Source organism: Pectinophora gossypiella, chromosome 26 (assembly GCF_024362695.1).
Source record: "Pectinophora gossypiella chromosome 26, ilPecGoss1.1, whole genome shotgun sequence".
Lineage (NCBI taxonomy): Eukaryota > Metazoa > Arthropoda > Insecta > Lepidoptera > Gelechiidae > Pectinophora > Pectinophora gossypiella.
In genome coordinates, this window is record NC_065429.1 from 7514408 (window position 1) to 7527294 (window position 12887).

A 12887-nucleotide genomic window follows, 5' to 3' on the forward strand; every position below is an offset into this window, starting at 1 on the left:
TATAGATGGCGCTGTAAAAACTTTCCTTCTTGTAACCTTCTAAGGGCTATGAACCTTTCTGGCATATCTCAGTGGCGCCACCTAGCGGATTTTTTAAAACTGCGGCGCACGATGAAACCTGTGCAAATCGATAGGGGACACTTGTCTGAACAAAAAAGCTTTAATGGACCTATGCTCTAAAGTGTCACGTTTTCAAGATATCTAGCTTGAAAGTTACGAAAAGTGTCGTATGGATAAATCGATTTTACTATTTATCTATATACAATCGTAATATAGTGACAAAGTGATTGATTATACATGAAACATTATTTAATATACAACATATTTATCTTATTGAAAAAATGAAATTAATAAATACTTGCAACAACATTAATGGTTTTTGTCTTTGCTACATTATATAGGAAGTACATAGGTACTTAACTGTGCACACCTTATCTAAGGTTACTAATTGCAAACTGAGTTTATCAGTTTGTGTTATGTATGATATAGGCGTCATTTACTCCTTAACTTGATTTTACTTGACACAACGATAGGATCTAATGAAATATAAAATAAAGTTTACATTTTTATAAACGCAATGCGTTTAGTGCGGCATCATTAGTACTCGTTAAAAAGCAGAATTCTCGAAGTTTAAGAAATCTGTGTAAGAGAAACAAAATGGTGTACTTATTAGCTGCCATTTTGCTTTCTCGTTTAATTCCAGGAACTACGAAAATGGAGGTCCTTTGTTTAAAGTTGCACGAATTTCTATTATTTCGGCGGAATCAACAAGGATAGCGAATAGCCATACAATAAGTGTGAGTGAGACAACATCATACAATAAATACAATAGGACGATTGGCAGCCGGGTGAACTTTCAGTCAGTTTGCCACTTTCATCTTCAACGTGCGCACGCGCTTTTCTCTGTTCTGAGACTCTATCCTGTTCATTCTGTTGTATTTGTTACCACTGTTGAGTTTGTTAATATTCCTCTTGAGTTTGTTAGTATTTTTGTTGACTTTGTTAGTGTTATTGTTGAATTTGTTGTTGTTGTCTTGGCAAGATGTCCAGTCATGTTGGTGCCAAGCAATGTTTTTTGTTGTGGTGTAAGCACTGTTCGTGGCCCGCGCCGAAGATCTCGGCGTCCTATATAGTCTTACTTGACAACTGAAGATTATATTGCTAGGCACCCCAACATCCTGAATTATGCTCGCCACTTATTTGACGATCGAGAGCTAAGTAATCTTATTTGAACATTGCAAAAATTAAAAATCTCAGTATGCAGTGTATCTGGTATCTATATTATAGTCCCTGGTCAGTATAATACATAAAATGACAATGTATAATTCGGCTCGTTTCTCAATCGTGCTTTTCATAATCGAAATGTCATACGAAAAAAAATTCGTGTATGAAAATAATATATATCCTACTTTATCGAAGCTCTCATTATGTAGCGTCTTAGACGGAGTGTAATCAACGCAAAACATTTTTAACAGAAAGTCGTCAACTTATCTCTATTATAATTAGCCAGAGATAGCTCTTACGCCAAGCGTATCACTTGTGTACCAGACTTACGCTTTCAATAGATTTTATAGCCAACTATTACCACTTAATTATGTATAATAAATGATATTTGCATTTTTTGTAACAGTAGAGAGTAATCAGTTCATATTAATGCAAGCACAACGGTAAGGCTGTTTTTTCATCTGACATGTGCTACGTTGCTAGGTTTAATATCCACCAATCAGATAATTGGGTCTGATTCTGATCGGCACAATGAACCCGATTGTAGGGTATGCAACGTAGCATCTAGCATGTTACTGGTGGAAACGCAGTCTAAATGTGACGTACTTACTTCATTATTGATGGAACAGTATTCTTATCGTTTCCAGCTAACTACGCAATACCGAATATGCCACATTTAAAAGAGGAAGTGAGGATTGCTTGCGCCCTAATAAATGCCTTCGGAAAACGGGTGACAGATCACCCACTCGTAAATGAAATAATCAACGATATATACCTTAAGCACGACGCCCCAAACTATCTGTGCGAGTTTGTAATACAAAACAATTTAAATCAACGCAGAGCCGCTTTCCAAGCTATGAACTCAAGTGAAGGCTTTCAACAGTTTCCCATCTTATCATATGAGGATCTGTTGATAATGTCTCTGGGGCCGTATCAAGTGACGCAGGCAAGAAGCTACTATGGCGAACACCTAAAAGAAAACGGAACGTTTTTCATTGAAGTGTATGAAGATTTTGAAGTTGACTATAATTTAAATCAATACAACATAGTAGTTTGTGATCCTTGGCTGACAAGAGCTAAAATACTCTCGAGGCACCAGAGCAACAGAATTTATTTTGTATATATCTTGCTAAATAATAGTTTGAAAAACAGAAATAAACTTGTCGGTCACTATTGCAGCTGTATAGTTGGAAAACGGACACTCGGGTGCTGTGCTCATGTCATGTGCATAGTTTGGTATATGGGATGGGCTCGGCACCAAGCAATTCAACCCCCTGCTGCCTTTTTAGATCAAGTTATTATTTCTGATGAAGAAGAAGATTGATTATTCAAGAAGACTGATATTCATTATCCTAATAGGTACGAATTTGTATAAAAAAAGCCTATTTGTTATAAGTATATACACTGTATGTATTCAATAACAATTAGTATTGATTTCATTTTAAGCAAAATATAAATAACTATATGACTACTTTTACGATGTTTTATTTCATACTTATAAAAACACAACTAAGAAAATCGATGAATAATTGAACAATGTGTTCATGTAATATGATTGTTATGAACTAAACAGCTTAAGGTCCCGTTGCATTGAAGGCACACACCCCGTTGGTGTGTCTATACGAACTAGGTATGTTCCATACACTGCTGTAAAGTAAAGTAGTCCTAAAAGCGAATTTTCACACCCCACCTGCTTTCATTGAATAAACATAAAAACTCAAAAAGTGTGAAATTGTTAGACAATCATAGCAAATAACTTTGAGCGTGATTACCACGAGAATAAGTCATGAGCTGTACATCTCACGACGCGTTTCTGGATTTCTTTTAAGTTACACATAAAAGTAAGTTATAGATATTTATTTTACCTATTTTCTATTTATTTATTTTTCAATAAAGTAAATATGTGGTATATTAAACACTAATATTCCATGCATAATCACTTAGTCATTATATTCCAATTGCATATAAAAGTAAAATCGATTTGTTCATACAACACTTTTCGGAACTTTCAAGCTAAATATCTTGAAAACGTGACGCTTTAGAGCATAGGTTCATTAAAGCTTTTTTGTTCAGAAAAGTGCCCCCTATCGATATGCACAGGTTTCATCGTGCGCCGCAGTTTTAAAAAATCCGCTAGGTGGCGCCACCAGGCTATGCCAGCCTCCATAGTGAAATGTTCAATGCCCTTTGCATCTTTTATCTTTGTTTTTGGGTATAAATGATAACCCTTTTTATTACACCCAGACAATAATAGAATAGAATAGAAATAGTTTATTATGAAAGGACGCCACACACAAAAAGAAAGACAACAACATCATATCAAATTTCCACTAAAACAATTACAAAAAAGCAAGACGGATGTTAGTCGAAATGATCATAAGGTGGTGGGGTAATTACATCTTCCACCCATTATTATTCTGATAAAAATAAAGATAAGCAATATAGGTATACACACACAACAGGTAGCAACATAATCTGACCCAAATATCAAGCAACAACTATTTTAATATATGGTTCTTATTTTGTACTCGAGTAATGAGAAAATTGGAAATTATCACGTTGAATTTGGACAGCGCCATCTGTACCTATTATTTTTGGGGAACGTAAACTTGAAAGTTCCTCATTGGTTTATCAACTTTACGATTACGGTTACGATAGTGTTACGCGTTAGACACTAAAGTCCATTTGCCGCCACATCTGAAAAATACAAGTAAATAACATAAGTATTTATTTATTTACTTATTAAGTACCTCTAGACGTATACAAAACAGATTACAAGTATAAATGTGATAATTGAAATAAAAGGGAATATTTACAATATCTTTACTCCTTCTATTTTAATTAATTTTAACAAAACAAAAAACACTTCTTTCCTTAACGTCTAACCCTGACCGAGTGACCGACATCCCACCATAGACTCCCTTTTTTACTTTTTAAAACAGCCTTACGTCCCGTTTACATAACCATCCTCCATTCATACCATAAACAATCAAATTCCCATTAATTATCCTTCCATAGTATTTTTACTTTACTACATAAATATAATCTAAAAGGGACTGTGAAGTGATCTTTTTATTTCTTAGTCCACTTTTATAAGCATTTTAGTTGAAATGCATTTGTTAAAAAGTTTTTGGACTAGCTGCTTTCAGAGACTATTAACCAAATCTAGGCCAAATCGAAGATAAAACCTATAAATGCGGTATGCGAAGCTAGAAAAATGAAAAAAAGAAAAAAAAAACACTAAATGGCGCGGTTTTATTATCCGACTGCGGCGAAGCAAAAAGGAGGGTTACCGCTATGTATGTATGCACGTCTGTTCCAACATAACTTCTAAACCCCCTGTCAGAATTTAATAAATGAGGTGTCACTAGAAACGCCTTAATTGTCCGGTGGTTATAGGTTATGTAACGACACGTTAAATTCAATGTGGCGCCCTCTAGAGGACACAAAGTTAGGACGAAAATCTTTTTTGTTTAATGGTAGTGTATTGGGTATCAAATGAACGGGCTTAATTTGCACATTTTAAATATGTACAAATTATTAGTTTTTACCCGCGGGTTTCTTTGAATTTTCGCGATAATTACGTTGAATTGATAACATGACTCAGTCAATTTCCGCACTTTTCATCTCCAAATCTTGTATAAAACACGTATGGAAGGGCGTTAGCGTAATCAAAAAAACCTCAAAATAATATAAATAATAAAATAGTTTAAAATATAAAAGCCGACTAGGGAAAAAAACACGTTCAAAATATATTCACCTGCAGCCCCGCAGGTGGCGGGCGTCGTGCGCGCGCTGCAGCGGGTGCCGCGCGGGCTGCGCCTGCGGCAGCGCGCGCGCCCCGCAGCGCCCGCAGCGCCGCGCCGCGCCCGCGGGCACGAACATGTAGCTGCCCACGTCAGACACAACTCACGTCACGGTATAACAACACCAGGTGGGCTCAAGGTTAGCCCAGCTGACGTCATTCCAAAAATAAACTACCCACGAACAATGTTTTTATATTTACTTCGCAAGGAAATTTTGAACTTTTCGAAAAATAATTACTTACAGTTTTAATAATTTTTATATATGTGACAAGTAATAGTAATTAAATACATTCATTAGTCAGTAATTCACCTAATTTTTAACAATAAAATTTACGTCTTTGCAATGTTGGAGATACCAATTTAATGGTAACACAGTGGTAACACTTACGTCATCAAAGGGCTAGCAATGGCGGCTTGTCATAGGATTGAGCATACCTGGTTTTCTTATACCATGACTGACAACATAAGGCAGAGGTGTACACACACTTCTCACCAGTTATGTTCAACACATGTAATAGGGGACGAGCATATTGCTATTTAACTGTTATTATTAGTATAACAACCTCACGACTATATTCCAATTGGGGTAGTCAGAAGTACATCCATAGCTAGATGAACTAAGTATCAAACCCATATTTATATGGCGCGCGTTACGCGCTCACTTGGCTCTTGACTCTTGGCTATACAGGGTGTACACCCTGTATATTAGTAAATCCTTTTTTTTTTTCTGGTACATTATTATAGATTTGCCGAAGCATTAAGTAATAGGCGGGAAATACATTAGTCGGCATTTGCATTGGCCAGTGCGTATATCGTGCGCGTGCGCATACCGTATGGAGTCCATGTGCGCGGCGGGCGTGTAGTCGGTGTGCGCTGCGGGGGGAGGCTCGGGGCACACGCGCAGCGCGGAGGGGGGGACGCCGTACTCCAGCTGGGGACGACGACGACGACATTATATAACTGTACAGGGTGTTAGTGACATCGTAACGAATACTGAGGGGGATGATTCAGACCATGATTCTAAGTTAATATCGAGTGGAATTTCTTGTCGGAAAACTTGTTTTTTAAATTTATATTCAATTCCATACTTTTACGACGGAAAATTCCATTTGATACTCAACTCAGATTCATGGTCTGAATCATCCCTCAAAGTTTTCGTTATTATGTCACTAACACCGTGTATTCCCAATGAGGGAATTTCCAGGCTACCTTCACCAGAAACAATATTGATGGCGTTGTTCAGTTTAAACGAGATAACTACCTATTTTCTCATTACTCGGGTACATAATTATTCCAAAATACAATGTAAAAGCAGAAAGAGAAAAGAAGAATGCAGAGAATGCAGTTTTGTATATGCAGAAGCATAAATAAATAATTATTGCTTGATATTTGTATCGCAGAATTATGTGACTACCTATATTACTTCTGTTTATTTTGAGAGAGAGAGAGAAAATGTTTATTCAACAAATTGTGACACATTACATACGAAGTGTTACAAACAGAGTAAAAACAACAAAATATCATAAAACAATTTTTAAAACTCAGTACATAATGTGGCACAGCAGTGAATAGGACACGAACTCGGCATTGTGTCTATTTCCGAAGAAACAGACGCTGTTTTTCAGTCGCTCCTTAATGTTCCGTCTGTTGGATCCCGCGAAGCTGACATGACTCATAGCGCAAATAAGCAATGTAGGTATCTATCAGATAGAGTTACATATATAAACAAAATATATTTGAACAATTATATATTAGGTATGCATAAATATTAATAGAGAATAGGTAATAACACTGCAACAGCACAATTATAACAATAAAGATAATACGTAAGGTGAATAACAAAAGTATCAGTACATAATTATAATATTGGGAAACAGGATGCTTTACCACCAGGACGCCCGTTGTTTCTCCACAAGCAAACCTTTAAGGTGCTTCTTAAAAGTCGATTTACAAACAGAGCGTCTGAGAGGAGGTGGTAAGTCATTCCAACATTTGGACGCCTGATGTCTAAAACTTCCTTCAAAGGTCCTGGTACGATGAAAGGGTCATTTTAGCAAGAAGCTATCCATTCTCCGCGAAGAGTAACTATAGGTAGCCCACTGCAACTTCGCGTACAAGTATGAAGGTTTCCTGAATACAACCACAGAATGCACTAGGCTTGCAAAGTTCAGGTCTCTCCTGGATTTCATATTTAAGATTTTGATCAGAATAATAATAGGTGGAAGATGTAATTCTGCCTGGGTGTAATAACAAGGGTAATCATTTATAACCAAAATACAAAGATGAAAGGTGCATAATATGTCTGTTATCCGTGAAATTAGAAGGTTAAACGGAGAAAAAACTTCACAGCGCCATCTATATTGATTTTGAGGTACGTAGGAAAGTCCCTCATTGGGATAGACAAAGGTAATGAAAAATTAAGCAACTACGCTTCACTAAGCTTTTTGTTAGATTAACGTGATAAGGTGATTTACTTTTAATACTGTTACTTGTATAGTTGTTTTTTTATTTCATGTAACACATAGCGCAGTCAAAATCACGGGTGAATAGGCATTTTCTGGGTAAGCTCGTTCGTCTTCTTGTGAAAGAACGGAGTCAAGAGCAAACCCATCTTAATAAAAAAAAAAGTCATGCATTGAATTTACAAAACGTATAGGGTTGTAAAATATGATATCGTAATGAATACTGATTGAGATGAGTTTATGTGTATACAAAAGTAAGGAAAATTCAATTTGATATTAACTCAGAAACATGGTTTGAATCATTCTCCATATTATTCGTTACGGTGTTGATTATTTATTTTATGGAAAATTAATAGTTTATAAAACAAAATAAGATTTAAAAATAGCAACAAGAGGCTAGTAGCAAATTTTCATTATTAGAATTTGTATACAAGATGTTAGTGACATGGTAACGAATACTCAGGGGGATGATTCAGAGCATGATTCTGAGATAATAAGTGGAATTTTTCATTAAAAAAATTAATGATATTTTTGTGGGTTTTTTAATTATTTTCAATTCTATACTTTGATATTATTGTCTGAATCATCCCCCTCAGTATTCGTTACGATGTTATTTACGCCTCCTTACAAGTACGTGTAGGTAGCTATAGAAGTAAGGGTGTTAGTGACATCGTAACAAATACTGAGGGGAATGACTTAAACCATGATTCTGAGTTGATATTGAGTGGAATTTTTCGTTACAAAATTCATAGTTTTTTTTAATTATTTTCATTTCATATACATTTCATATACATATACTTTTGCGACGGAAAATTCTACTTGATATTAACTCAGAATAATGAGCGGATCATCCCCCTCAGTGTTCGTTACGATGTTATTTACACCCCGTACAAGTACATACAGGTAACCATACAAGTAGGTATGGGTGTTAGTGACACCGTAACGAATACTCAGGGGAATGATTTAGACCGTGATTCTGAGTTGATATTGAGTGGAATTTTCTGTCAAAAATTTTTTTACAATTGTATATTTTCGCAACGGAAAATTCCACTTGATATTAATTCAGAATCGTGATCTGAATCATCCCCCCAGTGCCGGTACACAAGGCGTGCGGGCGTGTACGCACCAGGTGCGGCGGCGGCCGCGCGTGCGGGCCGCTGACGGTGGTGCGCGGCAGCGCCTCCCACACGCGCGCCGCGCAGCTGGCCGCCAGCGAGTGGCACTCCTCTGGAACACCACACGGTCCATCACACACAGCCTACACGCATCACACTGCTGGCCACAAGCCTCCCCTCAACCGACTGGAGGGGACATGGAGCACACTCCACCACGCTGCTCCACTGCGTGTTGGTGGAGGTGTTTGGCTTAGCCCGGAACTAACGGCTTAACGTGCCTTCCGAAACACGAAATCATCTTACTTTTTCTGACAATCGGGTGATTCAAGCGATGTTCCTTGTCATTTCTTCTCCTCAAACATTACACCTTGCGAAATGACATAGATTCAAAAATGTCAAAAATTCTTTATTCTATGCCAGATTAATGTAGCTTCCGAAGCACAAATGGTAAAAAAATATATCAATTTTGCACTGAACCACACCCCGAAGACTTCATAAGTGCATCTGTGTATGCCATCTGACGCCCACATGATTGAAGACTAAAGTAAGACTGAAGGGGGGTGAGGTAACCCTAGCTCAACCGCTGACGGGGGGCAGAGTTGCCGTTCTATACATAGTATTATTCCCTATTCTATGACGAAACCCAAGTAATTAAAAAACATTATAACGGGTTCTTACCACGTTTAATAGTATTTGGCGAACATCGCAATAAGAGACGCCACGAGCCTTTTTTGACCTAGTTATACAACGTTGCATACAATACTTTTTCGACGACGACGTAATTTTAAACGAAACACAAAAATTTTCCAATTTATTTTCCAACGCGCGGGAAAATGGCGGCAAATGTATACTTTTTTTTTATAGTATATCTATGGCACCAAACAAAGTAAAGGTGCCAGTTTCCAGGTCAAAAAAAAAAAAAAACAACAATGCTTTTTTGGCGACATTATAGTACAGTTACACTTTGTAAACAATGCTTTTATAGGCCATAGAGCGTACACTTTTTCAAAGAGTTTAATTATGTATGTACTTATATTAGACTTTTTGGTTATTTAAATGCCAGATTAAAGTAGAGGAGTAGAAAAAATGGAGATATGAGACTCCCGATATTTCTATTCATGGCACTTGCAACAGTGTCGAAATATCGGGAGTCTCATATCCCCATTTTAAACGCGGTAAGAACCAGTTATTATGTGTTTTAATTACGATAATAACCGCGTAAACTTAAAACAATGTAGAAACCCAAGTAGTACTGATGTAAGTGGATAGTCGTTACATGAGCCATGTCAGGAGCCTTTGGCTCAGTAATAACCCTGACACCAGGGTTGATGAAGTTGGTTCACTCACAACCCACACGATAAGAAGAAGACGAAACCCAAGAATATTAAATATAAGAATCATACCAATGAGATCAGGTTTAGGCTGATGCAGTCTGGCCAATAGCCTGGACAACGCCGCATCAGCCACGCCGGCCCCCCGCGCCAGCACCACCAGTTTGCGAAGGAGGGACAACCCTACTGGGTCCGCCCACAACTCGTATCTGCATGAAAAAAAAAAACAGAATTATTTCTGTGGTTTAATGGAATCTGTGGTAGCATATTCGGCAAACGCGTGACTTCCGTCGTTATGTCACAGGTTTCAATTCCGATTCGGGCTCTAAACCACTGAATTCGACTTTATGAGTTTGAAATTCCCAAAACCTTTTGTTTCGCCGTCCGAGAGACCTCCGCCAGGTCTTGATTTGCCTTGGCTTACCTGGAAGTCTCTAAATAGACTTCGGACTCAGGTGGGCCGAAGTAAGGACAATTTGTTCAGGTGGGGTTTCTCGGATGGCTCGGACTTAAAGTGCAAGTGCGGCACTGTTCCCCAAACGATGGAACATCTTACATCGTGTCCTGCGTGCCCAAACACCTGTACGCAGGAGGATCTGATGAGCACTGCAGATAGCGCCATACTTGTTGCTAAGTTTTGGGCCGATACAATTTAGTTTGCCATCGACACGATAAGAAGAAGAGTTTGAAATTCGTATTTGAATCATTCGGTAGTGACACCGTACCGAATACTGAGCGAGATGTTTCTGACCATGATTCTGAGTTCATATCAAGTGGAATTTTTTGTAGCAAATGTAATTGAAAATAACTTCAAAAACACGGAAAATTCTACTTGATATCAACTGAGAATAATGGAATGGAATTATCTTAGATAAATTTGTTGAAGGTCAATTTAACATTTAACATTTATTTAACATTTTTGAATCTACGTCATTTCGCAAGGTGTTATGGCTGAGGAGAAGAAATGACAAGAAACAGCAACAACAACACATATACATTCATTCATACATTACAAGTTATATAATAACTAGAGAAAAACATTCAATAATAGACATTTTTATCATTTAGGTAATCTTTAATCTTATAATAAGCTTTTTTACATAAAGTAAGCTTCACATGAGCTTTAAATTTAATTTCTGACAAATTCAAAATATTTGGTATTTTATTGTTGAAAAAAAAAAAAACATTGCCTGAATCATCCCCCTCAGAATTCATTCCGGTGTTCGTAACACGGTGTGTACAGTCATGAGAAATATAATGTACCCACTTTAGGACTCTCTCGCAGTAACATATTTGACATTTAGTGAGACTTACACTTCAAATTGTCAAAAAAGTTAATGTGACATGGTATCAAAGTAGAGGGGTTCAGAAATGAGACGATAATCTATGGAAAAAACTTATTTTTACTCGCACTGAATTCAAATTATTATCAAAATCTGACAGTAACGGTTAGACCGCCTGTTTTATCCAGTCCTCACTGGCGCCATCTGTATTTCTTCAGTAGTATTACGGTTGCGTTGTCAACGCCAACTATTCGTCTTCTACGTAGTTCCATCGCGAACCACTAGATGGCGCTGTTATTTTGGATTACTTCTTATAATACATATTAGTACTCGTGGCCGTACCTGTGCGGCGCATGCGTGGAGGCGGTGGCGAGCGCGGTGACGGCGATGTCCACCACCCGCTGCAGCGGCCGGCGCAGCGCCGACAGCACCTGCAGCTCGCTGGGCAGCTCCGGCTTCGACTCCAGCGCCAGCAACGCCTGTCGACAAAAACCACCCAAGTTACAAAATAGGCGACAAGGCCGCCATTCGCCATGTACCTAGTTAAGTCTCTTTTGTAAATCATCATCATCGAACACTTGTTTCTTTTGCTCTCCCGATCGTCCATCCTTACAACCAGCCCAATAACGTCTCACTGCTGGGGCACGGGCCTTACCTATGGACGGATAGGGAGATCGGGCCTTAAACCATCACGCGGGCCCAGTGCGGATTGATGGTTATTAACGACTGCTAATGCAGCCGGGACCAACGGCTTAACGTGCCTTCCGAAGCACAGAGGAGCTCGAGATGAAAACTTTTTTTTGTGGTCACCCATCCTATGACCGGCCTTTTGTAAATATTTTCTTTTATTTTAGGGCAATAAAGTACATTTACCTAATAAGACACGACGAATTTATTAAAAACATCATAGAAGGAAAGCTAGAAGGAAAGAGAGGAAGGGGAAGACCAAGAAGAGCTTACATGGAACAGATTAAAGAAAAGGTTAACGTCGTGTCTTATAAGGAGGTGAAGGAATTGGCCTTTGATAGACTGGAATGGAAAATGCTGCACCGACAAGAGCGTGGCTCTCAAATTGATGATGATGAAAGTATATTTGAATTTGTATTTTTAATAAGCAAATAGGTTTTCGTTTTTATTGTTAAATTCTTCTTCTTATCGTGTGGGTTGTGATGTGGAATACCAGCCTCACCAACTCACCTGACATGGCTCATGTAACGACCATACTTACATCAGTAAGTAGTAACAGGGACCAACGGGTTAATGTAACGGGCCTATGGCGGCTCACTAACAACCCTGACACCAGGGTTGACGGGGTTGGCAATCCACTTCACAACCCACACGATAGAAGAAGAAGAAGTCTGCAATGTCCTAACCAAACCAGGGCCCAAAAAGTGATTTTTGTGATATGTACCGGGATTCGAACCCGGGGCCTACGGATCGTGAGCCCAACGCTCAACCACTGGACCGCAGAGGTCGTTGGATATGGTGATGGTGAATACCTTATCATGGTCAGCATGTGTGTCGTCAAGCAGTGCCAGGAGCTTGTCGTCGGGGCGGTCGTCGACCCTGGCGGCGGCCGTGCATGCCGCCCACGTCGCCCACAGGGTGGACAGGCACGTCAGCCACGACACGCTGGACGCGGCTGTTGGGAGCAACCTGGGGGGAA

At 38.6% G+C, this 12887-nt stretch overlaps 1 protein-coding gene and 1 long non-coding RNA gene across 4 annotated transcripts in view; one reads left to right on the top strand and one right to left on the bottom strand.

The window, feature by feature from the left end:
• The first annotated feature begins 595 nt into the window (after positions 1-595).
• On the top strand, positions 596-2697 carry LOC126378598 (uncharacterized). Its single transcript, XR_007568123.1, has 2 exons — positions 596-797; positions 1872-2697. It is a non-coding gene; the product is annotated as an uncharacterized LOC126378598 (long non-coding RNA).
• A 783-nt stretch (positions 2698-3480) lies between these two features.
• The window catches only part of LOC126378357 (mediator of RNA polymerase II transcription subunit 16), a 32855-nt gene continuing 23448 nt past the window's right edge, over positions 3481-12887 (bottom strand). For 2 of the 3 annotated variants that reach the window (XM_050026637.1, XM_050026636.1), the window contains exons 14-20: positions 12721-12877; positions 11564-11700; positions 10011-10147; positions 8619-8719; positions 5861-5961; positions 4985-5113; positions 3481-3921 (exon numbers count right to left, since the gene is read on the bottom strand). In XM_050026637.1, the coding sequence (XP_049882594.1) occupies positions 3885-3921; positions 4985-5113; positions 5861-5961; positions 8619-8719; positions 10011-10147; positions 11564-11700; positions 12721-12877 (799 nt within the window). In that variant the 3' untranslated portion in view covers positions 3481-3884. The remainder of the gene's footprint in view (positions 3922-4984; positions 5114-5860; positions 5962-8618; positions 8720-10010; positions 10148-11563; positions 11701-12720; positions 12878-12887) is intronic. The other variant, XM_050026638.1, reaches the window with a different exon arrangement.